The 27,514-nt window shown below is 50.5% G+C and overlaps 11 protein-coding genes across 12 annotated transcripts; 6 read left to right on the top strand and 5 right to left on the bottom strand.

Moving 5' to 3' along the window:
- The first annotated feature begins 1,259 nt into the window (after positions 1–1,259).
- PV06_01193 (uncharacterized protein) lies at positions 1,260–4,702 on the top strand. The gene is made up of 2 exons (XM_016401786.1): positions 1,260–1,279; positions 1,404–4,702. Exon 2 carries the CDS (start codon positions 1,609–1,611, stop codon positions 4,330–4,332), a length of 2,724 nt encoding a protein of 907 aa, XP_016268839.1. The 5' UTR covers positions 1,260–1,279; positions 1,404–1,608; the 3' UTR covers positions 4,333–4,702.
- A 418-nt stretch (positions 4,703–5,120) lies between these two features.
- Positions 5,121–5,558, top strand: PV06_01192 (uncharacterized protein; the record flags this gene model as incomplete). Its single annotated transcript, XM_016401785.1, has 1 exon — positions 5,121–5,558. One exon carries the CDS (start codon positions 5,121–5,123, stop codon positions 5,556–5,558), a length of 438 nt encoding a protein of 145 aa, XP_016268838.1.
- A 309-nt stretch (positions 5,559–5,867) lies between these two features.
- Positions 5,868–8,177, top strand: PV06_01191 (uncharacterized protein). Its single transcript, XM_016401784.1, has 7 exons — positions 5,868–6,037; positions 6,094–6,177; positions 6,400–6,431; positions 6,480–6,517; positions 6,573–6,642; positions 6,687–6,756; positions 6,802–8,177. Exons 1-7 carry the CDS (start codon positions 5,999–6,001, stop codon positions 7,441–7,443), a joined length of 975 nt encoding a protein of 324 aa, XP_016268837.1. The 5' UTR covers positions 5,868–5,998; the 3' UTR covers positions 7,444–8,177.
- Positions 7,684–8,834, bottom strand: PV06_01190 (uncharacterized protein). The gene has a single exon (XM_016401783.1). It carries the CDS (start codon positions 8,722–8,724, stop codon positions 7,696–7,698), a length of 1,029 nt encoding a protein of 342 aa, XP_016268836.1. The 5' UTR covers positions 8,725–8,834; the 3' UTR covers positions 7,684–7,695.
- Positions 8,835–9,303: 469 nt separating this feature from the next.
- Positions 9,304–11,865, top strand: PV06_01189 (uncharacterized protein). Its single transcript, XM_016401782.1, has one exon. The coding sequence runs from the start codon at positions 9,505–9,507 to the stop codon at positions 11,212–11,214; it is 1,710 nt and encodes a 569-aa protein (XP_016268835.1). The 5' UTR covers positions 9,304–9,504; the 3' UTR covers positions 11,215–11,865.
- Positions 11,412–13,129, bottom strand: PV06_01188 (uncharacterized protein). The gene is made up of 3 exons (XM_016401781.1): positions 12,533–13,129; positions 11,876–12,428; positions 11,412–11,761 (listed from the first exon to the last, which is right to left on the bottom strand). Exons 1-3 carry the CDS (start codon positions 12,985–12,987, stop codon positions 11,585–11,587), a joined length of 1,185 nt encoding a protein of 394 aa, XP_016268834.1. The 5' UTR covers positions 12,988–13,129; the 3' UTR covers positions 11,412–11,584.
- Positions 13,130–14,438: 1,309 nt separating this feature from the next.
- On the bottom strand, positions 14,439–16,601 carry PV06_01187. 2 transcript variants are annotated; one of them, XM_016401779.1, is made up of 4 exons: positions 15,738–16,601; positions 15,265–15,631; positions 14,819–15,193; positions 14,439–14,741 (listed from the first exon to the last, which is right to left on the bottom strand). In XM_016401779.1, the coding sequence occupies exons 1-4, from the start codon at positions 16,190–16,192 to the stop codon at positions 14,613–14,615; spliced, it is 1,326 nt and encodes a 441-aa protein (XP_016268832.1). In that variant the 5' UTR covers positions 16,193–16,601; the 3' UTR covers positions 14,439–14,612. The 2 variants fall into 2 exon arrangements, with proteins under 2 accessions (XP_016268832.1, XP_016268833.1); XM_016401780.1 differs by having other exon boundaries at positions 14,439–15,193.
- A 209-nt stretch (positions 16,602–16,810) lies between these two features.
- PV06_01186 (uncharacterized protein) lies at positions 16,811–18,087 on the top strand. Its single transcript, XM_016401778.1, has one exon. The coding sequence runs from the start codon at positions 17,224–17,226 to the stop codon at positions 17,866–17,868; it is 645 nt and encodes a 214-aa protein (XP_016268831.1). The 5' UTR covers positions 16,811–17,223; the 3' UTR covers positions 17,869–18,087.
- A 937-nt stretch (positions 18,088–19,024) lies between these two features.
- Positions 19,025–20,400, top strand: PV06_01185 (uncharacterized protein; the record flags this gene model as incomplete). Its single annotated transcript, XM_016401777.1, has 5 exons — positions 19,025–19,038; positions 19,126–19,264; positions 19,314–19,841; positions 19,895–20,004; positions 20,064–20,400. The coding sequence occupies 5 exons, from the start codon at positions 19,025–19,027 to the stop codon at positions 20,398–20,400; spliced, it is 1,128 nt and encodes a 375-aa protein (XP_016268830.1).
- Positions 20,401–23,441: 3,041 nt separating this feature from the next.
- PV06_01184 (uncharacterized protein) lies at positions 23,442–24,746 on the bottom strand (the record flags this gene model as incomplete). The annotated part of the gene is made up of 1 exon (XM_016401776.1): positions 23,442–24,746. The coding sequence occupies one exon, from the start codon at positions 24,744–24,746 to the stop codon at positions 23,442–23,444; it is 1,305 nt and encodes a 434-aa protein (XP_016268829.1).
- Positions 24,747–26,108: 1,362 nt separating this feature from the next.
- On the bottom strand, positions 26,109–27,485 carry PV06_01183 (uncharacterized protein; the record flags this gene model as incomplete). The annotated part of the gene is made up of 1 exon (XM_016401775.1): positions 26,109–27,485. The coding sequence occupies one exon, from the start codon at positions 27,483–27,485 to the stop codon at positions 26,109–26,111; it is 1,377 nt and encodes a 458-aa protein (XP_016268828.1).
- Positions 27,486–27,514: the final 29 nt, after the last annotated feature.

The following is a 27,514-nucleotide window of genomic DNA, read 5'->3' as shown; positions in this document are numbered from 1 at the left end:
TTAAGCATCCCACCGTCAAGCCGTAGCCATGGCTCAGCCACTCCAAGCTGTGGCCGTGCAATCCTGAGTGCGCCTAGGCGATCCCTGATGTGTTGCTTTAGGTACGGAGTAGCGTGAGCATAGTCCAGAGTCGAGGTTCCATAATCTGGCCCCCAGAGGCCCCAGGGTTTGATGTTTCACATGTTAGGAACACCTGAATTCCAGGCCCCTTCTCGGCTGTTGTTGCCAGGCGGTTCGGGAGTCACTCTCAAGACCACTTGTCCAATCAAGTTACTATCTAATCGACAGCCCGGCGTGATTGAAGGCGCGCTAGGTAGTCACACAAGCACCAAGCACACAGTCGGTGTCGGTAGTGCCATTTACTTGATAATTTAGTGGTGTTTGGCTGTACTATGGTAGTAGGGTATGTTGAAGGTAGCAGGTGCTCGGATGCCTCTGGTAATGCACGTTCATTACCCTTGAGACGGGTACGCATAGTATTGGTAGATAATGATACGCGGATGGCCGGTCAAGCCTCACAGTCACTGATGTATCTGTGCTCTCGGCTCCGGAGTAATTACACAAAAGTTGGATGGTGAAGCTTCTGGCGGCTTCACAAGCAGCCCAGCCTTCCTGTGCGGCTGCGCGGCGTGGTATCGGAATCTGAATTTGTGGCGGTGCCGCTGAGCTAGACTAGGCTGAAGAGATGAGCACAAGATTTCACCATCTTCACCTGACCTCCTTCCAGACTTTCTTGTCTCAAATTCCAACAGCTCTTCTGCAACTGGATACGGAGCTATTCTGGTGTTGAAATTGTGATCAGCGGCCATCTAACGGGCAACAGTGTTGTCCTGTGGCCTTTGCAGATGGAAAGTCTGGCCGCATTAGCTCTCGCATGCAATGTGCTACAGCTTGTCGGCGAGGGCATTTCAATAACTAAGGAGTTCAAAAGGCTATATCGGCGGGGATCACTCGAAGAAAATGACAAGATCAAGGCATGCTCTGAACAAATCACAACTGTGAGCAAAACCCTGGCGGGAGAACTACAGACGCTTGGATCATCCTCCTCCGCCCTTTCTGCGATCAGGAGAAGTTGTGATAAAGTACTCGAGACAGCCAATGAGCTCCGCTCTATCCTCGACAACCTGGAACTTTGCAAACAGAAAAGCAAGACAAAGTTCGGCGCCGTCTTAAAAGCTACTTGGAAACAAGAAATCAGAAAGGGGCAAATCGAGAGTTTGCAGAAGGATTTTGAGCGCCAGCAGGATGTACTACGGTTACACCTTCAGACAGATTTGTGGTGAGTGTGGGTTTAATCGCCAACTTCCTAATCCAGCCCTGCCTATGCTCCAAACATCTGCACACAGTAACAGTTCCTCTTCGTGAACCACTATCTCTGAGGCTAATTCGAACGTCAACGGCAGGATTACATCCCAGAAATCAGAAGTGGTACTTCGCACTGGACTGCAACGACTCACGACAGAACATCAAACGGCTATAGCCCTAGTATTGGACGGCCAGTTGAAGAACGCTACTAAGATAACGTCATTATTCGAAGCTGCCAGCGAAGACAGGGAAAAGCGTCTCGATCTTGAGCGTGTCCAACGTGATGAAAATGTGAACAGGATCATGACTTCAGTGTCTGACTTACACACCGTATGTCTGAGTCGAATGGATGATAACGAGCAGCATTCACTCAGGCGCCGCCTTTTGGATGCTTTAGCATTCCCTGATATGAATGATCGTCAGAATCAGATCGAACGTCTCGTGGGTGATTTCGGCGACACATTCCAATGGATCTTCGACGACTTTGACCAGAATAGATTTCCGGCTTGGCTCCAAGAAGGGAGCGGCGTTTTTTGGATATGTGGAAAAGCAGGCTCTGGAAAATCAAGCCTCATGGATCTGATTGCCAGAAACATTGAAGATGGTGGACTATTCTTCGATTTATTGAAACAATGGGCTGGCACAGAAACTCCTTGTTTACTCACCTTCTGGTTCTATCGCCCATCCCCAAATGAATTGATCAAGTCAACCTCAGGACTCTGGCGGTCACTGTGTTTCCAGATCCTGAATCAAGAACCAAATCTATCGAAGAAGATTCGAGAGAACAGCGATGGTAAAGTACCGGAGAAGTTGAAGACCTCCCTCATAGCTTCAGGGTCTTGCGTACAGTCATGGTCGGACAGTCAACTAAAATCGTGGCTCGAATACTTGCTCACCCATTGCGATTCCAAGTATTGCCTCCTCATCGACGGCCTTGACGAAGTCGGGGAGTCTGCGCTCGAAGCTGTTAAAGAGGTGTCCCGCATGTCTAGCCACGTAAAGATTTGCTGTTCTAGTCGGCCAGAGAGTTCTTTTCACGACGCTCTTCAGGAATCTCCATCCTTGCTTTTGGAGGAACGCAACGCCACCGATATCGCGAGCTATTGTAATAGGAGACTTGAGGGCACTCGGGCTGCTGATCACTGCGACTCAATTGCCTCGCGTGCACAAGGCGTGTTTCTCTGGGCCCATCTGGTGACAGAAGTTCTGAGAGAAGCGGCCAAGCGTGGCGATGACGAAAATGAGCTTGAGGAGCGGCTAAAAATATGTCCCGATGGTATGACTGAGCTATTTACTCACCTTCTTGAACGCCAGGACAAGTTCTACCTGAAGTACCCCAAACCATACTTGAAACTGATCGATGTCGCCGTTCGAAGGAAGAGTTGCTGGGCCATACCCGACCTTCCAGTGCTTGTTCTACATTTGGCCTCACAAAATCAACACGAACTGCTGGAAGCGATTTCCGACGGCTCTGGCAGTGACTTTTTTACGAAACTAGACCAGAACACAAGATTTCCGGAGCTGAAGACCATTGTAGTCACGCGTTGCGCTGGACTTATCGAGATGACACCTGACGAATTCGTCCGGGATCCCCATCGGCATGATCACAATGCTTCAAGAAATCGTCGCTATCGACAACTAGAGGTCACCCATAACTTCAAAGTGAGGTTCACCCATCGGAGTGCACTAAGTTTCCTCCAGGAGGATCCACAAGCAGCGTCTTTCCTAGCGTCCAGTGGAGTGTCGGAGGATGAAGCTACCACTCGGTTGCTGAATGCTTCGGTCGCAAAAGCCATTCTAGGTGAGGACCTGGGTGATAGGATCGTCCTTCCTGAGGAGCCATTCCAATTCGCAAGCGCTATATCAGGAGAAGCATGGTCGGAACAGGTCACTTCTGTTATGGACAGATTATTTGCCAATGCGGAGACTCGAACGGAGTGGAGTATTTCTGAACGTCCAATCGATGTCTTGTACACTCGATGTTGGAAGCGGGAATTTATATGGTTTAGAGATCCCCTGGTGCCTTCCGAAATCTTCATGTCGTCGCCAAAACTCTCCAACTTTGAGAACATGGCTTTTTGTTTTGGCAGCATATACGCTCTCCAGCCCTACATTCGGGAGAAACTGTTGAAGGTTGATTCAGACCTGAAAGCTCTTGCTGCGGCACTTTCATATTGCCAACACTTACGAAGTGCTTGGTACAGTAAGGATTTCTTGACCGTCCTTGAGCCGTGCCTGGAGGTGGAGCGGATGATTTACTTTGAATATCATTGGTCTACTTCATCAGCAGCAAAGGTCATCTGTGCTACGAGACCCCTTTGGGAGCACATTTTTTGCGCCAGCATATCATGGTTCCACATTTCATGGTTCCAAGCTGAGGGATGGAATAAAATCAAAAAAGACGTGCAGAGCAGAGTCCCGGCGCTTTGTCCGCCTCTGCAGCCAAATGGGCCTAGTGTGGAGCTATGGATGATTGGTGGCCGCGAAAGCAGCAAGAGGTTCATTCTACCGCCAGATAGCGGTGTTCTGGATTCCGAGATGCTTGAAGAGAGAGTGTTCAAAGTCCAAATGTGTGTCGGCTGCGTAGAATCGCAGGGCCATTCCGCTTTGAAGTTCCTTGAGTGGTCACCTTCTGGGATCGGTAGGTTCCTTCTCCTTACGGACGGTCAAAACGAAAGCCTTCGGCAAGGTTTTGACAGAGGTTTACATGAAGATTATGAGCATACCCTCCTCGCGATCCTTAAGAACAATTGGAGCAGTTTATCTCTGCAAGAAAAGGCGAAAGCTATATGGTATGGAGAAAGCCTAGGAAGGCGGTATATTTTCGTTGCTGGTGAAGTTCTCAGTGTCGACGCAGATGAGCGAAATACATGGGAAGATTCCCTCTTTGAGCTTGGAGTGATACGTGGTATACCTGCAGAAGATTCGGTCACCGAAGAGCTCATCGAGATTATAGTCAATGATGGTGGTGCGTTTGAACGGCTTTATGGGCAATCGGAAACGAATTGGTACGGTCTTGAGAGGTAATGCAAAACTATATGTCAGACGTGTGCTTGACTCAGAGTCTGATGACGAGACGGATGATCAGTGATTCTGCGGCCGCGGGGATCGCAGTCAGACAGTTATATCAGAGAAGACTTGGCTGAAAGTACGCTGAGGAAATCGCTCATTGTACCAGAAAGCGAAGATACGACCTGGGATACGCAGGGGTTGGCTAATGAGATGAGGGAATATCACGGACTCTGCAAGAGAAATTCATGTGTGATGGGTTGGGCATAACGGAGAGAAGGATTTCAGCGCATTTGAAGCTCGTTAGAGCCGGGTGGGATACATAGTCGCAGATGACACATACGGTATTGATCACTAGCAAGTACAGATCGCGGATAACCGAGAGGGGTCAAATCGATTTCTCTGTCGATACTCTCCCATCGAGGTTGGTCGTAGCTAACAGACGTCTTTGGCCGCAGGAGTACATATCATCGAAGACTGTAAAGCGTTCTCAGCATGATCTATGCCGGTTATCACTCGAAGAGAACGAGTGCTAGTTTACCTACTTCCGTTCCCCTGTATGAACTTTGTCAGTACCAGACGGTATGACACCCTTTCTGAAACGGAATAAGTGGTGGTTTTTGTACTTCGTCAGGGCGACGGAGGATCTATCCAAGAAAAAAAAGTCAAAGTGCTCGCAACCCAAGAGACGTAAAAAGAAGGAACGGATGTCCCAGTAGCTCGAAGTATGTCGTGGGCATCTCGAAGAGAGAGTACTCGGGTTGAGGACATTGCTTGCTGCCTAATTGGGGATCTTCGATGTCAACATGCCACTTCTTTACGGTGAAGGGGACAAGGCCTTCATCAGACTTCAAGAAGAGATAATCCGACGCTCAGATGATCTGTCTATTTTTTGCAATTTCCAGGTATTGAGTCACCTGGAGGTTATCACGATCGCAGTGGGCTATATGCCTCAGGGATGGTATCTTGGACCCTCTCAGAAGCCTTGGTCTCCATCCAGAATCCCTTCTCTGAGATTACTGCAGTTCCCTGACCTCGAGAGAGACCATGCGGAGAACATGGTCTCAGTTGCTGTTCGAGAACTTAGTGGCCTCACTCCCAACATCAACCAATTGTTTCTCCGAGGTGTCTCCTTGCAGGCCCGAGTCGAAAACGTGCAAGAGGGCATGAATACTGGCGGTCGGGTGATTTTAGACTGCAATCACGACTCCAGCCTTCGCAGCGTACTTGGATTAAGCAGATAAGACTTGAAGGGGAGTACATCCGGAATCCAACAAAATGAGCGACCACGAATGACGAAAAACGTTTCAAATGGGCATTCAAAGTATTATGCCCAAACTAGCTAGGTAGATATATCGTAGGCACTGGGTATTGCTTAGAGAGGTAAAGGTATGTAGACATATTCTGAAGCATGTAGAGTTAATACGGAGTATCTTAAGTTCTTTGCTGTGTAGTAGATACACGTCACATTCACATTGCTGCCGCTTTAGTCAAAGTCTTAAGACTGCGAACTCGTCGCTGTCACACGGCGAATCTCCCAACGACGTGAATTAAATCACACTGTTGCGACGTACTTTGTTCCAGCTACACGTGCGACATCGTTCTACCACCACATTATTTTCCTTATTGGCACATAAAATATCAAAGACCAATATTCGCACCAAGCAATCTAACCAGTCTCACCATGGATCGCAGTTTGGACGATACGATTGCAGAGCGTCAAGTATGAAGGCAGAAATTCAGTGAACTCTTACTTCGAATGTTGCTAACTTCATGAAGAGACGAGAAAATCGCGGTGGTCGTAGGGCTCCTCCACCGTCCCGTCGCAGAGACTTCAACTATCCTCGCGATGGAGTCAGAAAGGTGCGAAATACTTGGAAACTGTTGCGCACTATTTGCTGACCATGATGCTCTAGGTCCGACTCTCCTCTCCTCTCCCATAAACGTCCTCCTATTTCGTCGTATTGATTGATCACCGCATCAATTCGGATCACTCTCAAAGTGAATCTTCGACTTCCGACTTTCACGACGGGTTACGAGCCAAATATTTTGTCACACAGCTAACCAGATATTCCTCACCCACAGTCCACAAGAGATGACCAAACGAACCTAGACAAGTATGGATATTCCAATCAGCGGGCCTGGCAGAATATTAATTGAAGCAGTGACTGGGTTCACGATCGATATGATGACGAACCTGACAGTGAGAATCAGTGTTGGTTGTTGTATGAGATGATGGGAACTGATCAAGAACGCAGGCTATGCTGGCCATGATCGCTCTAAAGAACGCAGAGACCGCCGACGAGACCGATCGCCCGAGCCCGACCAGTAAGCCTGTTGATTGATTGCGTTGGCCTGAGCTGATTGTCTAGAAAACCACCACCTCCGGCTAAACTTCGAGTTGACAATCTGCACTACGACCTGACCGAGGATGATATCTATGTATGTCTGCAGACGCCGTTCACAAAAAAATGCTAACCATGTCAGGACCTGTTCACGCGCATAGCCCCCGTCATAGACGCTCGGCTTCGCTACGACCGAGCTGGACGTTCCGAAGGAGTGGCTTTCGTCACTTACGAACATGTCGCAGACGCTAGAGCCGCCATTCGTGACTTTGATGGCGCCAACGCGAAAGGACAGCCTATTCGACTCACTCTTCTACCGCTTCCACGACGGGACAATCCTTTCGATCGGGTGGAGAATCCGAAGAGCCTGTTTGACAGAATCGAAGCCCCGGGAGGTCGAAACCGCAGACGTAGTGAGAGTCCTGTGGGTGATGTTCAAGAGGACCGAGCAGCTCGCCGCGGAGCCGGGAGAGGAGGACCTAGGGATCGAAGGAGTGACGTGACAAAGCCAGCTCCCGAGAACATTGATCGTTACATTCCGGGACGTGACAGCAGAAGTTCAAGCCATCGTGGAGGCCGAAGACCGGGTGAACGACGAGAGCGTGCTGCCAGAGATGCAGATGGGCACAAGACGAGCAATGGTCGACCACGGAAGACAGCTGAAGAACTTGACGCGGAGATGGACGACTATTGGACGACGGCCGGCACTGCGCCAGGACAGAATGGCAGCGGAGATGCTACAGTTGCACAACCGCATGGGGATGACATTGACATGATTGAGTAAACAAAAGACGGAGCTGCCTTTAAAAATTGTGTTTGTATAACTCGCGGGATTCTTTTACTGTTTTACGGGGCAACTTGGAGCCAAAAAAAAAGGAAAAAGCCCAAGATCGGTTACTGTCAGACTTTGTGCTAGCAGGAGCCCAGCAAATCCTTTCAATCGATCAATTCATCTTCCTGCGGTCTTGAGAGCTTTCCAATCTCACGCGATCCTCAAGGTATCTCGTTGTTCAAGTTTATCATTGGCATTCGATGCTCAGTTGAGCTTGGACAGTACAAATTGCTCTACAGCATCTAGGCCTTCATCTGCACCACTCCCCTCTGCGGTCTTTGGAAACATGATATACCCATGTGGTGCGCCAGGGATGATCTTGACAAGGGCTTCTCCGCCGGCCATCAGCCATTTGCTGCTCATGAACATCGTGTCATCCAGTAGACAGTCTTCCGTCCCACAGGTGTACAGTGCCGCCGGAAGTTTACCCTGTAGAGACTCGAGGTCGGCGTAGAGGGGACTGACGGAAGGGTGCATTTTGTCGGCGTCAGACATGCCTGGGAGGAAGGCATCGCGGAACGCTTCCATCAAATCTCGATCGAGCACGAGGACGCGAGGCTTTTGGAAGTGATAGACCCGAGGCGTCCATACCAGGGAGTAACAGCCGAAATGCAGCAAGAGGCCTTTGAATCGGAAATCCGCGTATCGAGGCACGGAATGTTGCAGCAGGTGCAGCGCGACCAGCATACTCAGGTGGCCCCCCGCCGATTCACCGCCGACGAAGCCCATGGGCACGCCGAACTTTGACGTCGCGTTGTCGACCAGCCACTCGGCGACGTCGTAGCAGTCGTCGGGTCCTGCGGGGAACGGGTGCTCGGGCGCGAGGCGGTAGCCGACGGACAGGACGAGCACGCCGGTCCTGTTGGCGATGTCCTGGAGCATCGGGTCCTGAGACTTTTCGTCCTGCAGAACCCACCCCCCACCGTGGATGTGGAGGAAGACCGAACGGATGGGGTTGCCATTCTGCGGGCGAAAGATTCGACATGGGACGTCGCGCCCGGCGTCGCGCGACGGGACGGCGAACTCTTCTGCCGAGTCCAGATAGACGGCCTTTGGGAGGGGGGTCTCGCCCGCCGCGCGCATCTGGCGATATTTTTCCGCCCCGACTTCATACCACTTCGGACCACCCGCCATGATCTCCATGAGCATTTCGTTGAAGGCATTGGTCTTGTCCGAGATGGCTGCTGCACCAAACTTGCCGGTCTCGATCGACAGGTCATTAAGGGTGCCCATGATGAAAGGACCACCGAATGCCGTATGTGGTTATGTCTGTATGGTATATAAGTCTGGAGCTAGGTCCTGTGGGAGAGGATTCACCGAGATTCTTCAGAAGAATCAGTCCTCAGTCACTAGCTATTATAGATGACAAACTGCTGCAAAAGTACGAATTACTTTGTACTCCGTTCGGAGAACGGTTAGTCGCGGGCATTGTATACCCGTATGAACTCGGCTAGAGAAATGTCTTTGCCGGACCCGTCCTCGGCATGCAGATTGATCGCGGAGATACGAACTTCAGTACGGGAGGGCACAAACTGAGCATATATCGGATCCGATGTTATGTAGGACTTTCCGAAAGTTAAATTATACATAACTTGGTTCGTTTAAGTCGAGATATATCGTCAATGTCATTGACAGACTTGTAAAGGAATGCTGTAATGAATTCATCAGTTGCACATGTGTTCGTAGTCATGTAGTTGTAGGATGACCGGCTCGGGAAATCTTCGGATGTTGCCAAGATTGATGTCCGATTTCCGATATCGAAATTTCAATACCACTCACTCAAGGCAACGATGATATCGAGATACTCATCATAGAATGCCCATTAGCAGTATCGCGTGCAATAATAGTCAAACAAGATCCTTCGGTGGCGTTCTAGGACACTAGACTTGGTCTCTAAACATTCGACACCTTCACCACATCACTAGCACAGATCTGGCATGAGACGAAATCAACTTTGATCAATTCGCACCGTTCAGCCTGGTCGAGTGTCAAGTCGATTTCTGGACGCAGATCATGGACGAGGACGGTCTACGCGATATTCTTCCCAGTTCCTTCGGAGGCGGAGCGGGAGGCTTCGATGCTCAGGCTCAGTTGGAACAAGCTCGACGTAAAGTGCCAGAGGCACAAGAAGCCAAAGCCCGCTCAAAAGCAGGGAGTGATTCGGATTCAGACGACTCCGACGACTCTGACGACGACGAAGATGAATATCCCATCTCTCATGAAATTGTCTTCAAAACGCACGACCGTCCAGTCACTACCATCACGGTAGACCCTTCTGGGTCCCGCATGATCACAGGTTCTACGGATTGCACGATCAAACTGCACGATTTCGCCTCCATGACTCCAAACACACTACGGGCGTTCAAGTCCGTCGATCCTACCGCCACGAAGACGTCAGCCAATTCAGAGACGCACCCGGTCCACACCGCGAAATTCAACCCAAACTCGCCCGGTCAGGTCCTCATCGTTTCGGCGACGACACAGGCCAAGATCCTGTCGAGAGACGGCGAAACAATCACAGAGTTTGTCAAAGGCGACATGTACCTGCGCGACATGAACATGACCAGGGGCCACGTCAGCGAGATCACCAGCGGCACTTGGCACCCTTTTCTGCCCGACCTCTTCGTCACCGCCGGCACCGACAGCACCATCCGGATCTGGGACGTCAACGTGCGCAACAAGCAGAGGGACGTGATTGTGCACAAGTCGAAGCTGGCGGGAGCGGCGGGCCGAAGTCGAATGACGGCCGTGGCCTGGGGCAGTCAGGTCGAGGGTAAAAACAGCCTCCTCGTCGCCGCGGCCCTGGACGGCTCGCTGTCGATGTGGGGGGGCGAAGGCCCCTACCACAGACCGAGCGCTGAGATCGGCCAGGCTCACACGAGCAACACCTGGACGAGCGGCATCGACATCAGCGCCGACGGGAGACTCGTCGTGACCCGGGGCGGCGACGAGACCGTCAAACTGTGGGACACGAGGAAATTCAAGCAACCCGTCAATACCGCGACTCACACATCCACGTCCAGCCAATACCCGACCTCCAACATCATGTTCGCACCCAATTCCTCGTCGATCGTCACCGGTTCCGAGACTGGAGATCTCTACATCTTGAACCCCGCCACGCTCAAACCCGAACTCGTCACGGCCGTCACGCCGGGTTCGCCGTTGATCAGTGTCTTGTGGCACGACAAGCTCAACCAGATCGTCACGGGAAGCGCCAACGCCGAGACGCACGTCCTCTTCAACCCCAAGATCTCCAACAAGGGAGCCGTCATGGTCATGTCCAAGCCGCCCAAACGTCGCCACGTCGACGACGACCCCAGCCTCACCACCGACATGTCGCAGGGCATCTCCGGCGACGCCATCGTCAACCCGGGCACGAGCGGTGAAGCCATCCAGGGCAGCACGTTCTCGTCGCGGCACCCCACCATCGGCCTCACGGCGTCCGGCAAGTCCAGGGACCCCCGGAGGCCCCACGTGCCGGCGTCGACCCCCTTCTCGCGGGGCCAGCCGGACGAGAAGCACATCAAGGAGAGGATCCCCCTGAGCTCCATGAGGGAGGAGGACCCCCGGGAGGCCCTGCTCAAGTACGCCGACAAGGCCCAGAACGACCCGATGTTCACCAAAGCCTGGGGCAAGACGCAGCCAAAGACCATCTACGCCGATCTCAGTGATGATGACGACGAGGATGAAGATGAAAGGAAAAAGAAGAAACAAAAGACATGATATTTAATGTGACTACTCTAGGTAAGATATCTATTATCGCCGGTCCTGTCACCCTAGCTCGGCTCCGATATGCCGGCTCTCGCCACAACAAGATTGACACTCGTCTGTACGTCCGATACAATTCTAAATGGCCCAACAATTGCAACGACAGTATATGGATACAGATACGATGTACAAGACACCAACAGCAATCGCTTGCCAAATAAACACGAAGCTTCTTTTCTTGTTTCAAAATACAACAAAGCCTGGACCGATTTCAGGGCTGTGACACGTTTCGTATTCGTACAAGAAACATCACAAAATGTTCCAACGCCGCCAAAGGAAAAAAAACCCATCTGTGTCAAGAATTGGCAACGCAAGAAGAAATACCTCAAACTTCCTTCTCAGGACGACCGTAAAAGGCTTCCTTGATTCCCTTTTTGGATGGGTGGACAAGTCTTTTCAGTCCCATCCACGGGGTGTTGATTGGTGATTCACCCGTGTAAATGAAGGCGTCGTATAGGAACCCACCAAAAGTGCAACCTATGAATGGAGCGATCATTGGAATCTTTGCATCTCGGTTAGCTGAGAAAAGTAGGGGTTATCGTAGGGATGAGAAAAATCAATGGCACAGCGAGAGAGAGGGAGAGGGAGAAGGAACGAAAGAAAGCAGAAAACGTACCCAAAAATAATAACCTCCAGCACTCCAAACCTCATGTCCATAACCGACAAAGTAGGTGAACAATCTAGGACCAAAGTCTCGAGCGAGATTGATCGCATAACCCGTTTCCCAACCCAGGGTTGCACCGATTCCAAAAATCAGGAAAAACAGCGCGAGGGGGACCAGATTGCCCGCTCCCAGATTGGCGTCGTCCTTGACGGCGAAAATGACAAAGACCAAGACGGTGCTCGAGACGATCTCGGAAAAGAACTGTCCGGTTTTGGTGAGGAAGGGTTGGGGGTAGGTACAAAAGACCCCGGCGGTCGCCGTGTCACTGTAACCCGGGACCGTACGGATGGAGGCACCACCTTCGTAGGCGTCGATGGCCGACTTGTAGTTCCCGTAGATGACGGCCGCACCGCAGAAACATCCCGCCACCTGGGCGCAGGCGTATATGGGGAACTTCCACCAAGGGAACCCTCGGTAGATACAATTGACCATGGTTATGGCGGGGTTCAGGTGACCTCCGGCGCAACCTGCGACATAGACCCCCAACATCACACCTATACCCCAACTACACACGAAGGAAAAAAAAAGGTGTCAGTTTGTTTGTTGTAGAAATGTAGAATGAGAGGGGGTAGCGAGGTGAAGAAGCCAAAAGAAATTAACAAAACTCACCCCCATGAAATACTTTGATAGTCACCCTTGTTCTGACTACTCTTTGGTAGGTTGGGGTTCGCGGAGAGCGTGACTTGAGCCACGGATCCGTCACCGAACAGGATCATTATAAAAGTCCCGAGGAATTCGGCAAAGGGGTCACGCAGGTGGTGTCGAACTCGCGACCACCACAGAGTCTTATGGTGTTGATAATCCTCCTCGGCCTCGGCGTACTTGAGGGCGTTGTCGATGGGAGGTCCGTGTTCGGCGTGGTAAGGGTACGGGTTCGGGTTGGGGTCCATGGGATTACGTTGTCGGTGTTGTGGTTGTTGTAGTATGTGCCGTTGTTGTTGGTTATTTTCGTGCTCGCGGTGTGTAAACGTCGCTTGGTCCGAATGGGACGATGATGATTCTTGTGTGTGGATCGGTGGAGGGGCGGGGATGAAGGTATCCTTGTCTTGTTCGAGTTTTGACATTTTTCCAGAATAGCCTCTCAAAGAATACAAAGTATGGAGTAAAAGACAAAAGGTTTATGAGTTGAAAGGTTGCTCGTAGGTGGGTAGCAGAAGAGGCTGAAACAAAACAGAAAAGGAAGGCCGGGGAGGAATGATGGAGGTGAGAGGGAGATGAAAAGATGGAGATGGAGATTGATGGATGTTTTAATCAAATACTTTGTATCCGACTTCTACTACTCCGTAGGCAAAAAAAATAAATATCTTGGACATCCCGCCACGTTATATTCCATCTACGACTACTATAGTGGCTTATTGGTTTCCCATCTGATGACATCGACCTTGAGGCGGGCAACATTGGTTTCCCCCCCCCCTCCCTCTCCCCTCCCCTTGCCCCATCTTTTATTCTAGATACCGAAAAGTCCTCATTCCGAGAGTGAGAGTTAAGGGACCTCCCATAGTGGGAAAGGGAAAATGTCGATGATCAGGGAACATGCGAAATCTTTACGAGAACGAACAAGTACCGAGTACGATGTTGGCAGTTACTTGGGAGGGGGGGTTCCCACTCAAGGTTGCAATGGGGCGATGCATCAGAAAGATAAAAAACAATGTTCATCCAATCAATACAAAACGAAAAACAGACCGTTTTATCTTGGCTGACGCTGGGAGCATTTCTTTTATACCTACTTGTAATAGTGAATAAGAAAAGTGACTGAAACTACGAGTAGATCTACTTCTTTCGAGGGTTTTGGTTTTGGTTTTGTTGTAGCGAGTAGACCATAGCTACGAGTAATCGTTACCTCGTGCGTAAACATATATTCTGTTGGATCAGGTATGTATCTACAATGCTGGTCAGCTATGTGTTATGTGCGCCCATGACGATGTACTCGTGGTAGCTGTTTCAAGATGGTTAGGAAGTTAAGAATTCGTTAAGAAAAAGGGACGAGTGGAGGGAAGAGGCGGATGTACGTCAGTGGCACTTTTTCCACTTACAGAAGGTCATGCAGGTTGATGATTGGACAATTCTCAACTTCAGACGTCATTGCCGTTCAGTCTGTGTGAAAGGGGAACTTGTGACCGTAACATCACGGAGCGGATAATATTGAATTGATCGTCAGTAAGCGTCACGAACAAAGCCATAAGACCGAGGCAAACTTGTACTCGCGCAGCCGACTTTTGGTGCGAGAAATATTGAGAGGGTGGACGATCCGAGTAGAAAATGATCGACTTGAATATGGAGAAAATTACGGGAAGTTCGATACTTGTGGTGGATGGAGGGGAATAAGGACATACACAGATTCGGGCCCTCGTGCTGATGGTACCCCGAAACCCACAATACTTACTGCACAAAATACTCCGTACTCGTACTCTTGGTGTTAAAATAGATGAGCTTAACACTGAAGATCACAATTCGTGGAGTTCACCGTTCCATGGGCGATGGTAATCATCCCAAGACGGAACGTGGACTCGTAGATCATAAAACAACCACACACACAGACATGGATGTAGTATCCGTAGCTGCCATTTGCAGGACAAACACAATCACCCCCACAGCCCTGTGAAAGTAGTCTTTGACATTTGTAGCATATTCATATTCATATGGTTCATTCCCTAAATATACCTTCAAGGATACCCTGACTGTCTAGTACTCATACTCCAACAGTGGCAAAGTTCATACCGTCCGTCGCTCGAGTGTGACCAGAAGTCTTCAATTGGCTTCGAGCGACCTCCATCTCTTCATCCGAAGGCATGTCGACAATCATCAAGTAGAGAACGTCCTGAACAAGGGCACCGTCAGTGAAAAATCATGTCCCATCGGAAAAGGGCATTACAATGGACGGGATGGGCAACATACCTTGACAATACGACGCTGCAGGTTTCCCTTGGCAACCAAGTCCGACTGTTGTTGAATCTGCTGCAGTTGTAGGTCATACATATCTTGGTACTGCTTGGTGTATTGCTGTTGTTGTTCGGGCGAAAGGTTCATGGCTTGCAACTGTTGCTGAAGGCGCGCCATCACGGTCGACTGTTGTTCTCGGATGGCTTTCTCTTGAGACTCAAACCGTGCTTGCATACTTTGCTTTGCCTTTTCCGGATCCCGAGTGAGTTTCCCTCCCGACACCAAACCCAAAAGACCCCCATTGCTGGCCGCGGAGGTCGGGTCGAGGTATCGATTTTTAAACTTGGCAGGTTCGGGGTTAGAAAGGATATCCCCGTTGCTTTCTTTGGCCTTGTGTCAACGTTTGCGTCAGTCAGCGTCACGTTCTCAGGAAAAGACTGGTTATCAAGTACACCACTCACATATCGTGCTTGAGCTCTTTTGTCAAAGTATTTGTTCAGTCGGTCACCTATCTTTTGTTTCTCCCCCGGATTTCCTCCCGAACGAGACTCGTCGGTGTTGGTCTTGTCCAGATAGACCAGCGGAGCTGTGACGGCAGGGAGGTTTTCTTCCCCTTCAACGGTGGCGGCCACCGGGTTTCGAAGGTTCCTCTTGGCACGGCTCGCGAATGCTGGCTTGGGTGAGGTCGAGACCGCCTTGGACACAGCGTCGACTTCATCTGGAGCATCCTTCTTTTCCAGCGCGATCGGGTTGTAAGACATGAGCAAGCAGAAGAGACCTCGGGGCCGAAAGAATTCGTTGTTGATGCGGTCCAAGAAAGAGTTCGTTCTGTTGTACGCGCCAGTCATGGCTCGGTCAGTACAGCATATAGGTAGGCACACATCACCGGTTGATGTCGCATAGGTCGAAGGGCAAGCAAAGATCGTTACATTACCTCCATTTGGCCTCGGCCTGGGCTATTGCGCCCGCGACGAACTGCACCGCTATTGAAACACCCAAGGCAATATGATTCGGAACGAGCCCAGTCCCAGCGGCCGCTAATTGGACTGCCACGAGCCATTTGTTCTCCTGCATGGCCTTGTTCGTGGCACGGATAAATTCGACGAACGTGTCCTGATCAATGCCATATTGTTCCAGCGCAGGGGCATAGGCTTTGATGAAGCCTCGCTTTTTGTCTCCAGGCCGCCGCTGCGTAATGACCACGGGGTGAGATAGGTGTGGCTTTGAAGCGCGATGGCGCGCTGCAGAATCGGACGTTTGAGAGTGGGATTGAATGAATTTGTTGAGAAGTGAGTCGCCGCTCTGCTGAGGTCCAACCTCGTCTTCATACTCTACGCTGCTGTCGGACTCATCCTCTGCCGGCTTGCGACGGTCTCGAGAAGCATTCATGGTTAGGTGATGCGTTGTGCTTGCCGGATTCAATTTTTACAAGATGAGAACGGGAAGGAAAATGTTGAAGCGACGATCTGGGGGACTCATGGATCCTTTTGAACGACAATTCATTGCGATACCTATGACGCCAGAACCTCTTTTTTTTTAGATACCTACTGTTTCTGCCAGAGGCCATTCCGTGAAGGGCGATACATCTGGAGCATGTAGTAGACGCGTGGCTCTTAGTCTTAGAGTCTCGTATGTGTCCGTATTCTTTCCGATGTGATGAAACTGTCAGACAGCAACAAATGTAGGTGTTTCGTGACCATTTTGTGGATGTGACGGAAAAGATGGCGTACAATGCTATAGCCGGTCGATCAATCGATAGGTCTCTTTTGTATCTTTCGCGTGAAAATGAGTGTCCCTGAGCGCAGGAGAGTGGTTGGTAGAGTGTCCATGAAGAAGCTGTTGATGTCATAAATGCCTGCGCTAAGCACAATAGGTGACGATTAACTCGTTACAACGCTAGTATGCGATACACGCTCGTACAGCTCCGGGGTGTTTATTACTTTCAAATGACATTTACCCTCTCCTTCATGGGTACTAGGTGGTATTAATTGCGCCATTGCCCAGATTGTCTTCCTCATATTGTCTGTCATTGATGTCGTTGTTCGATTCGTCTTCTAGTAAATTGTTCGAAAAGCCAGGCCAACTCCTGTGCAGCAATGTCAAGTGTCTTACCATGGACTCAAAAGCACCGTACAGTGTCTGGCATCTCAACGGTCTGACGGAGCTTCTGCCGCAGAGCCGATGAGGGGGACCGAGGGGTAAGTCGGATTTTGAACAGAGCAATTCACGTACAAACTGTAGTCCATCTGGGTTCCCCATGACCCAGTAACTATTGTTTGCAGACAACGTTTGGATTCTTGCCGTGAACAAAGGACTGCTGGTTCAACCGTGACTTCCCGGTGCCGACTCTCCCAATCTTGATCTCGGATCATCTCACATATCTCCAGCATCCGAGCCACGAGTCAAGAGAAATACTTACAATGTCTGACGCCGCAACAGTCGCCGCCAATACGTTACGGGCAAAACAAAAGCCTCTCAAAGACAAATATCGATCAGATCCTTCCTCCGCGCTGGTCACATTGTCCTCATCTGGAAGTCTTGATCCAACATCGACCAGCCTGACATGCTCCCTAGCAGCGGGACAGGCGGCTCGGAAAGTAGCTGGTCTTCACAAGGCCGCTGGTGGTGAAGGCTTCGATGCATCGGGTGAGCTGTGCTCGGGCGACATGCTGCTGGAATCTTTAGTGGCTTGCTTTGGTGTGACGGTGCGAGCAGTCGCAACAAGTCTGGGCATTCCCATGAATCGTGGCTCGGTCACTGTCGAAGGAGATCTGGACTTCAGAGGCACCATGGGCATCAAAGATTCTGATGGTAATGCAGTACCTGTTGGATTCAAGAACATCAGACTCATTGTGCAGCTTGATGTTGATGAAGAACACAAGTCCAAGGTCGACAAATTGATCGAACTCAGCGAAAGGTACTGTGTGGTATTGCAGACAATTCGAAATGGTGTCAATGTCGAGACCAAACTAGGATCTGTTCCGGACACCGGTAAAAGCAATGAAAACACCCTAGACGGGGGCCAGGACATTCCCGCAAACGAAGATGTGTTGAAGTTAAACTAGGATGGGATAGCAAGGGCAAATGACACATTTCTCCGTACACTACTCCGTACATCGTGGGGAGATTTTGAGATCTGCACGACCTCGCCAGGTATTGCTCCAGGGATGAGCTTTGTCGGGTCCTGCGGGAAATGCCTTGCCTCATGCGAGGAAGCAGAATGTCAGGCTCATACTGCTACTTACACGAATGCGTGTCTTCAATGATTTGATTCCGGATTCCGAGTGACAGTCTTTGCCCCTTGTTTAGATCGCTGTCTTCTTCACTTCTTCTTGGATTGCGCACAATCCGTTACCTTGTTTAGGCTGTCGAGCAACTCCGTTGTCGATCCGAGACATACTCACAGTACTCGTAACCTCTACGCTTTCTTCAGTATTTTGCTTTGAGCAAAGTCTGGATGAGCCAATCGTCCTTGTCCGGAGTTGCGACTCCAACCACTGCAGCCACGGTCTCGACCAGTCGATGGTGGCCAGAATCCGGGGCAGATCTCGGACATATCGAATTGCTTGACATTGACATGCGTCCCCCTGCTCTTTTCTTTCTCGTCGTTGTCAATATAAAGGTAAATTATCCATCTGTCGCTCCTGCCGGGCTCGGGAGGAGCCCCGACCACATTTTTAAATCTTCTTGACCTCACAAAAAAAATTCTTGTGGTCCAACCACTCTAGCGACAGCGCTTTTGGGCAGATATCGTTCCTCGACCTTAGCTTCATGGATCGTAAACATACTACATAGACCTTCTTGTCCACCGTGCAAAGTCGATCCCGAATTGCCAGCGTTCTCCTGTGATTTTTTTTTTCTGTTTGAACATTTGTTTGTCGGTGGCAATTTTGGTTCTCTTCTCCGGACATCTCATCCGACGAATCAACAATCGTATGATCTTCCTTCCGGTTTCACGCATCTAGAAACAACCATACGAGTTGAGTGCTTCATATTGGTGGTCCGCAGTCTTTGGGCCTGTCGCCGCCAGTTGAGGGCCTATGGACCGTCGCGAGAAGCGTCCGATTCCCAGAATCTTTGCAGCTCCCAACCCAAACCGACTCGATTCCAAAACATTGTCGCCCAAAGTGATCAGAAAACGTATCTCTCACGCATGTGACCGTTGTCGACAAAATCGGTCCAAATGCTCTGGAGGGGATGCGTGCAACAAATGTGCCAAAGATGGAGCGCTCTGTGTATATGGCGATCGGGATCGAGAGAAGAACAAAAAGTTGACACTTCCTTTCCCATGAATAATATCACGAAATGCTGACCTAATATAGAGCATTGGGACATGCACTGGATCGTATTAAGTTGCTTGAGGAGGAAAAGGAGAAGCTGATACGAATGGTCAAGGCATTGACCACTCCCTCAAAGTCATCATGGCAAACTTACGAACTCGCTGTGGGTATGCTTGAACAGGTAGGTATTCAATGTTCATTGCTCGAACATGTTTAACATCGGGGATCAGCACGCACCGGCAGTCAAGGGAACCGATACTCAGAAGTACTTAAAAACGGACAAATCCAAGCATTCCGCTTCAGACGCTGAACTCGACTTGAGAACTGAATACCGTCTTCATTTCTCAAATGCCATCTATTCTTCCATCATGTCTGTGACTTCTCCGGCGACTCCTTTGTCCCTGTCCGATGCCATACCATGTGCAGGCTACCCTCCACACATACAAGCTCAACAAATGCGGACGTTTCGGTGTCCTGAATACGAAGTGCGACCGTTGCTTTTGGAAGCAGAAGCATCCCCTATGGCGACAGCGTATACCAGCTTCAGAGACTGGGCCTGTCGCCAAATAGAGTCTGGAGAACCGAAGGAAAACATACTTGGCCCAGAGAGGATCGAAATCGACCTCTTATTTCGTGCAAGAGAACCGAGCGATCCGCATACCGTCTCGACTTGGGCCTGCGAGTATTTCCGCGCCTTGCAGGGCATTGACGTTTTTGTCTGTCTGGCTGGCATATTCAACTTTGATCGTTTTATGCGGGTATGTTCAGAGATTCTTCAATGTCTCAGCGCCTAGCTGACCTATCATCTCAGTGGATCATTGCACCCTCTGCGGAAACATATGCAAATATTCCTCCAGGCCAGCGTCCAACACCTTGTCAGAGACTTGTACCGCATCATCCTGCGTCAGACCTGCCAGTTCTGTAAGTTGTCCTGTGAGTAGGAGGCAATGACATATGTTGATGTTTTTTCTCTTTGTCAGTCCTGAATTACGAGACGGCTTGATATATGACTTGCGGGACTTCATTCTTGCAAGCCAATCCTACGGCACGACAGTCAATTGGCATAAGGGCTTGGATGCGGCTGTTGATGTTGATCCTGACACAGCCAAGATGACCATCTCGGATCTTTTCGCCCATCATATATGGAATCTCGACAACTGGAGTTTCAGCCGAGGCTTTGCGGCAGTCTTTCCGGAGTTGCGACGTCGCTATCGTGTTTTACCGGACGTTGTGATACCCCCGACTCCTAGCAGGGTCGAGGAGCTGCTGGAGAAACGAGATAGCATCCTCAAGGGCATAAAACACGAAGGGATTTGACAACTTGTCCATCGCCATTTCTCATAATGGGGTCAATCTCGACGTCAACATGACTGCTTGCGAATGTGTCGGCAGCGTTTATCTCGATGGCAACATGGCGCACTCCAAGGCTATTGTGAGTCAGTGAGTCAATGACGGTCCTGAGGAAATCATCTGTAGAACGCATATCATTTGCCATCCTATCTTGCGCCCTGCGCATTTCAAGAATCACCACGCCATTGGTGAAGGCGGCCCTTTCACATTCACAAATGGCTCTCTAAACGCCCGGTGTCATCTCAACAGCACCAGCACCACCCGCCCACACCAACACCCAACCACCCCTCGACAGCGACCACGCCTACTTGCGTGCCATATCCTTGGCTCTTGCGGCCTTGAGGGCGGCCCTCTTGGCACGCCTCTCCCTCTTCTCCGCCTTGCGTTTAACGTCACCCAAGTTTGGGCACGGCTTGTACGGGCGGTTGGGAGGGAGCGGCGTGCCCTCCTGCCCATAGTAGTACTTCTGCCTATCCATCAAGGATAGTTGCTGCTGGGTCGTCATGCCCGGCCATGGCTTCATGCCATATTTTCGGTCCCAGGCGGACCCCGTGCTGCTGCCACTGGTGGCGCTGCTGTCGGTGGCGTTGCCACCATTGTTGACATCGTCGTCATCGTCGTCGTCACCGGCGGCAAATGCAGGAGCCACAACACGGGCACGCGCGGCACGACGGACGGAAACGCGAGGAGCAGCAGCGGCCGCAGGAGGAGCGCTTTCGTCATCCGACGAATCGATGACGATGACTTCGACAGCTCCACGAGCAGCAGGAGCGACGGGAACGGCAGGGGGGCGGCGGGAAGACGAAGAAGGAGCAGGAGGAGCAAAGGTTGGGAGAAGAACCCCACTCTCATATGAGGTTTCTGTGCCGTCCGGTGGAGTCGATGCTCTCTTTCTTTTTTTGATGGAGGATATCATCTGGACATTCTCCATGGTCGACGAGGTGAGGGGTGCAGGAGCAGCGTTCATCATGACTGTATGTGGGTTCCACTCATGATAGGGGTCGATGTCGGTGAATGAAGAGCCTGTCGCGGCAACAGGAGCAAAAGAAAGAAGCGGATCAATGTTGAAAGACTCGTCTTCATACTCGACGTCAGCGTCATTGTCATCGTTGTCGCCGGCGGTAATGGTTCGATCTCGAGTTGGTGAAGGAAAGAAGAGAGGTGAGCCGTCACGATTGAATCGAGTCATGGGAGAACCTTCCTGATCGTCGTCTAAAGGGATTGTGTGTCAGTCTTTTTTTTGGCAACCATTTGACTCAAGGACAGGAATGAAGAGATGGTGAGTGCTTACTCGTGTTTGTGTGGCTGATGTTTTGTTGTTGATCTGGAAAGTAAGACATCTTTGCAGTATGGGCAAGAGGTGATTCAAGGATCGTCGAGTCGTCTTCGAAAAGAAAAGTGAAGTGGATATGTCTGGTCTGTTTTGGGGGCAGTGAGGTTTTGATTTCGACTTGAAATTCGAATATCGATCGGACCACGCGAAAAGAAGAGATGGACACGCTCCTTGAATTGAGCTTGAACACCGAAGAGGGTATGATGAAAAGATGTGTGCTTGAAAAAGATCAAGAAAGAACCAAGGAATCGTTCGAGCAAGGACGCTTGTCTGATCAAGTTCTCGAGTAAGATGGATGGATGGTTTGAAAAGTGAGAAAGATGAGGATGGAAAAGCGAGGGAGAAAGATGACATTGTATCGCCGGGAGTGTGAGTGTGTCAGTGAGCAGAGAGCTTGGCGAGACAATCAATCCTATTGTCGGCAGAAAGATGAATAGTTTTCGACGACTAAGCGAAGGGATTTTTATGAAGGAATTGATCGTGGTGGAGCGGATGGTGGTGGTTGTGCAGTTTTGAGCGTGGCGGAGCGGAGAGACACAGATGTGTGTGTTGTGTGTGTGTGGACGAGGCTGCGTTGATAAAGGGGAAAAGGCCTTCACATCATATCATTTGACAAGGTGGATATCTGGATCCAGCACCTTGCAAATCACAATGAAGATGAAAGGATTGTCGTCGTGGTTGTGACCATTGTCTGTTTGAAAGCGTGAAGAAAGAAAGGCCTTTGTATTGAGAGGTTGAGAAGCAGGGATTGAAGGTGGTAGGTATGAACGGAAAGGCCAGCGAGGATGACTAGAAGAGGGACTTCCCCCCTGCAGATTGATTGATGAGAGTTCCGTGTGTGAACGATCCTCTGCCAGCGATATAGATGGGGAGAAAGTCATGGTGCGTATGAATGGTATGAGCAGAAAGAGACAAAGACAGTGAGACAATTATAAGTATGATGCAGAAACAAGTCGAATAGGATATGGAAAGAAAAGAGTCGGGAAGTATTACAGATGGAGAATCTGTTGTGGCTACTAATATAGAGCGACACAAGAGGAGCCATCAAAAGAAGAGGTCTTGGGGATTGTTGTCGACAGTAACAACCCTATTTTAGAACAGAGCAATCAAAAACAGAAGATGAACAGAGAGAAAAGAAGAAATGAACACGTCTGGTTCAAGAGGTGTTGTCGTATCATGGTATGAAAATGAATGAATTCATTCGGGGGTATCTCATGGAGTTGGTAGCATGGGTATAGTGGCATGTTCAGACTTTGGTCAGAATCTCCTTTCTCTGACCCAAAGGACGACAAGAGCAAGAGTGTGTTGGACAATCAATCAATTCCACGCTCCTCGCCATGTGGAATCGATTTCCCAAAGACCCCTGATGTCAGCCCGAAGCCTTTTCAAAGTCACTCCCAGAAACTCGAATCTGTTTTTTGCGTCCGACGCATGGGTGCGACAAAGCACACACTTTCTCGTCTCCATCGACCTCGCTTGTTTCAGTGCTTGTCCCAGGGCCAGGTGTCTGTCAACTCTCGAACCATGAAGTGATGCAGAGGGCAGGTGTAGGTAACAGGCACCTGACCAATCCACGAACCACGACCTCTTCGAACAAACCGTCCATGACATTGACCCTGCGAGACGCTGACCTTGCTTGCACGCAAAAAGAAATCCAAGGAAAAAACATCAGTGATCACCGGTACGCATGACGGTGCTGAGGCTCCACGTAATAATGCGTGACGCCGTCCGGTGTCGTGAAGCTGTGCCTGGACTCCTCCGGTTCATTCGGCCTACCGGGTCTGAAGAGACCCGGGAACGCGGCAGGGGGGTTTCCTCCCTGAAGACGTGGGTCGATGATCCGGTTCGCGTTGGTGGCGACATGCTGCACGCCCGCCGCAGGCGGTGGTCGCTGTGGTTGTTGTGTCTGTGGTTGCCACGGTGGCGGCAACGGTCGCCGTGCCGGCGCTGCAACTTGCTGCACCCCCGGGTGGCGGTTGAGGCAATCGTCCATCCACTCCCGGTGTGTCAGGTTGTCGATGGCGGCGATCCTCGCCGGTTGCGCGTTGGGACGTCGGTGCCACCAAGGAGGGACCATGTTGATATGGAGGTTGTTGTACGCCGTCGCGCCCTTGCCGTGGCCTTGTGCAACCGCCAGAGTCTGCATCCGGTGTCGGAGGGCCAACGTGGTCACTTGCCTGTCCGAGGGGATGGGGATGGGGAGCGCATATGCCCTGATGAAGTGGTCGATGGGGAGTCGGCTGTCTACAAACCCCCTCGTCGACCTCGTGTTGTCGAGCACCGGCATCAGGAGTCTGTTGTTGCACAGGTCCACGCGCATCGCCGTGTTCAACAGGACTTGTTCGCGCGTCAGGCGCCCGATCATTTCGACTTCTGTCGCGCCCGGGTCGCGACGGACAGTGTCAAAGGCAGGGACGTGGATGACATCCCGGAACCGACTGCGCCTCATGTTGAAGACGTTGGCATTTGGTCTGTTGGCAACCACGTTGATCCGGTCGAGGATGTCTGCCATGCGGACGCGAGGGTCCAGACGCAACCAGAGCTCCATGGTGTGCCCGGGCACGTCGACGTCGACCCACCGAGGGAGGTGCCAGAAGTACCGGAGGGGCCTGGAATGAGGGGCCGGTCCGACTTCGACCTGCCCAGTTTGTGCATTGACGAGCAGTGGCACATCCACGTTGGCAAGTGGAGATGGAGCTGGTTCCAGTTGGAACAAGATCGGATGTAGGTTGGCTTCGGTGCTCAGATAGTAAGGATGAGCTGAGCCTCGTCCAGGCGGTGGCCGAGCTGGGATGTTCTGGTGAACGTGTTGTTGCACTCGACCTTGGACGTTGTACCCGATATTGTACGCAGGGAATGGAGGCTGCGGAGGATGGTTGGCGAGGATGACCGGCTGGACCTGAACATTCGACGGTATTGTTCCAGGAATGTCGAGATCGATTCGCTTGTTGAGCTGAGCTTGTGCCCTTGCAGATGCCATAGCGCTGACCCTTTGATGATTGATAGTCTGGTTGAGAAGCTGGGTTCAGGAATATTTCTCGATGGCAGAAGGATCTCTTCTTCGGAAAGATCTTATGAAAGAAGATCAAGTAGAGACTTTCAAGACTTTCAAGCACTTGCAAGCTGAGGAGGAATAATCTGTTCCCAAGTTTGAGAGTTGCTGTTGATGGGGAAGAGAATGGCAGCTTCATGGACAGATAATTTTATATATATTCTGTCCAGCTCAAATGTGAATAGTTTTGGTCGCAATGACTGTTTGGCAAGTTCTCAGAGCCGGCAAGGGTGATGAAGGAAATAGAAGGGCTTAAATTCAAGAAGAGGCTGAAAATTCATTCTGAGGTAAAACATGTCATCAATGAACCATTGAACAGAGAAGACAATCAACCATTATGGGGTTTCACTCTCTGTCGGCTCAAAAATAATGTCTCAGTGGGTGTCAATGGACATGTCTCGCTTTTCTTTCACTGGTTTTCGTGAAGAAGCGAGCGGCTTGCAATGGCTTATCCATAAAGACCAGGCGTTGTAGAGTTAATCTGAGAGCATTTGCGGACCTGGCGAGGCTTCAAGTTCCAGGGGTATCCGTAATGCTCTCACCGGGCGGCAGTGCAGACAGTGTTTGTATTGTTAATTCCACTGATACTGCCTCCAAACATCTTTGTATTCTCTGCACCGTCACGGATCGTGAATACTTTGTCTGCTGAGTTTTCCCATGTTTTGGATCTGAAATTTGGTTTCTTGTATGTGCGAGGATCCTGAGCTCTTGATCTCCGTTCCTTACAAAGTCATAATTCGGTCGTTCTCTGTTCGTAATCTTTGTCTTATTTCCATGTCAAGGTAACAATTCCTCTTTCCTTTCGGTGGAAGCGGCAAAAAGTCGTGCGTGGATCTCCATGCTCAAGTGCCTATTCCCAGTGCTTCTTTCTGCTCATTCTTGCACAGGAAAGTGTCGACATCGAAGTCAACCCTCGGTCAAACAGAAATCGTTAGGTACTTCCACTCTGAGGCAATGCTCTGTTGTTGACAAGTTTTCATCAAACCTCTCAGTCTCATGAGGGTTGCCATCAGTAGGCTCACTATCGCCACCCTCTAAACCCTTAACTCTTGTAGGTGCTCGAGCAGAACGAGTCAGCAGTCGAAGGGAGAGCTTATCTCATCTCCGATCAAGCAACAACTGGTGATGAGCCTTTCGATGCGTTGCTGTTGATACTACTCCCTTGGGAGAGGACAACATTTCGCTTCAAATCTGGCAAAGAAGAGTATCAGTGGTAAGCTTCGAAAAACAATTAGTTGGAAATTAGTTGGAGCCATTGGATATATCGTGGCCATGAAGCTGAAATCATGATCACATTTCTTCGCCAAAGGGGTAGTTGAACTTCAAAAGTCCGTTCAATCCGCCCACCCAACCATCGTCCGATTCCGTTCCGCCACTAATTCTTCGCATTATGCAAGGAATACCACCGACAAAGCCGTCACCTTCGCTCTTGATATCTTCTGCGGAGACGCGAACTTCAGCGCCAACGCCAATGCCATCTTTCCTTCTTATGCCATCAATGCTGACTTCCACTTCGCGTCCTCTATTCTTTTCACTCAACTTCAAGCTTATTGGTGTGGTTGCTGGCAGGATCAGAGGGCGGAAACTCAAGCTTCGAGCGCAGATGGGTGTCAGCAGCAGAGATGGCACCAATGGATGTATGATGCTTCCGCCAGCACTCAGGCTATACGCCGTGCTGCCAGTTGGGGTTGAGATAATCATACCATCGGCAACGGCTTCAGTAAGGAAACGACCGCCAACATACACATCGACAATAGCGAGGTGTGGATCTCGACCTCGGTGAAGGATGACCTCGTTCATTGCATGCGCATCGTGCGCAGCATCTCCGTTAGTGCTGAGTCGATTGCCTTTTGCATCGAAAATACCAACTTTCAGACGCTGCCGTACCAGCACTCTTGCTCCTCGTGTGGGACCCATCGACTTTCCACGTACTGATGACCAGCCTGTACAATCACTTTGTGAGCTCGACTCTTTGGAAGACGAGCCTTGGATGACAGCGTGTCTTTCAGAGGCGGCACCCGACATATAAACCTCTCGAAATGCACGCTTGTACTCGGCAAATTTCCACTCGCTCAAGAAACCAAGGGTACCCATGCTGAACGAAAGAATTGGTGGAACTTCGGATGATGCAGCAAATTGAGAAGCAGCATGCAGGATTGTCCCATCGCCGCCAAACGTCACTACAAGGTCGACTTTGTCATCGTACTTTCGTGGTAGATCGGCGGAATCTGAGGAGGTGAAATGATCAAGAGCCAACTCATGTCCGATCTCCGAGGATACTTTGGATTCTATGATGATGTTAAGCCCTGGATAGGTCGAGTCCACATGCTTGCTGAATTCTTTGAGAGCCTCGGTGGTGTTTTCGGAGCAATCCTTTTTGATCAATAGGAGGTTCCGTGGAGGCTGAGACCATTCGAGACAGAGAAGCTCGTGAGCTGGAGTTTCTCTTAGATGGAAATTTCTGCGAGGTGGGAGGATGTCTATCGATCGTGATGCTGCATTGCGCCTCGTCGAGCTAAACGCTCGGCCACGGTGTGGTGCAATACAGAAAAGCTGTTTCTTATGATGAACGACACCTGATGTGCAATTTACCCTGTGAGAACCCCAAAGCCTTCTGATGGGCATTGGTGAGAAAGACATTGGGTTGATGGACAGGGTTGTGGACATGCTGGGTCGCAAGATTGGCGTTCATGAGC

Source organism: Exophiala oligosperma (genome assembly GCF_000835515.1).
Source record: "Exophiala oligosperma strain CBS 72588 unplaced genomic scaffold supercont1.1, whole genome shotgun sequence".
NCBI lineage: Eukaryota > Fungi > Ascomycota > Eurotiomycetes > Chaetothyriales > Herpotrichiellaceae > Exophiala > Exophiala oligosperma.
The sequence above is the reverse complement of the archived record's forward strand: the minus strand, read 5'-3'. Positions and strand labels throughout refer to the sequence as shown.

What these genes read in the sequence shown, in the direction of transcription:
- PV06_01193 (XM_016401786.1), top strand. Translation starts at nt 1,609, where the DNA reads ATGACTTCAGTGTCTGACTTACACACCGTATGTCTGAGTCGAATGGAT.
- PV06_01191 (XM_016401784.1), top strand. Translation starts at nt 5,999, where the DNA reads ATGGATCGCAGTTTGGACGATACGATTGCAGAGCGTCAA. An exon ending in ATACGATTGCAGAGCGTCAA is followed by an intron (nt 6,038 to 6,093) that starts GTATGAAGGCAG and finishes AACTTCATGAAG; the next exon opens with AGACGAGAAAATCGCGGTGG. An exon ending in GACCAAACGAACCTAGACAA is followed by an intron (nt 6,432 to 6,479) that starts GTATGGATATTC and finishes TAATTGAAGCAG; the next exon opens with TGACTGGGTTCACGATCGAT.
- PV06_01190 (XM_016401783.1), bottom strand. Translation starts at nt 8,724, where the DNA reads ATGGGCACCCTTAATGACCTGTCGATCGAGACCGGCAAGTTTGGTGCA.
- PV06_01189 (XM_016401782.1), top strand. Translation starts at nt 9,505, where the DNA reads ATGGACGAGGACGGTCTACGCGATATTCTTCCCAGTTCCTTCGGAGGC.
- PV06_01188 (XM_016401781.1), bottom strand. Translation starts at nt 12,987, where the DNA reads ATGTCAAAACTCGAACAAGACAAGGATACCTTCATCCCCGCCCCTCCA. An exon ending in TATCAAAGTATTTCATGGGG is followed by an intron (nt 12,429 to 12,532) that starts GTGAGTTTTGTT and finishes CTTCGTGTGTAG; the next exon opens with TTGGGGTATAGGTGTGATGT. An exon ending in CTGGAGGTTATTATTTTTGG is followed by an intron (nt 11,762 to 11,875) that starts GTACGTTTTCTG and finishes CGAGATGCAAAG; the next exon opens with ATTCCAATGATCGCTCCATT.
- PV06_01187 (XM_016401779.1), bottom strand. Translation starts at nt 16,192, where the DNA reads ATGAATGCTTCTCGAGACCGTCGCAAGCCGGCAGAGGATGAGTCCGAC. An exon ending in CAGGCCGAGGCCAAATGGAG is followed by an intron (nt 15,632 to 15,737) that starts GTAATGTAACGA and finishes CGCGTACAACAG; the next exon opens with AACGAACTCTTTCTTGGACC. An exon ending in TGCAGCGTCGTATTGTCAAG is followed by an intron (nt 14,742 to 14,818) that starts GTATGTTGCCCA and finishes GCCCTTGTTCAG; the next exon opens with GACGTTCTCTACTTGATGAT.
- PV06_01186 (XM_016401778.1), top strand. Translation starts at nt 17,224, where the DNA reads ATGTCTGACGCCGCAACAGTCGCCGCCAATACGTTACGGGCAAAACAA.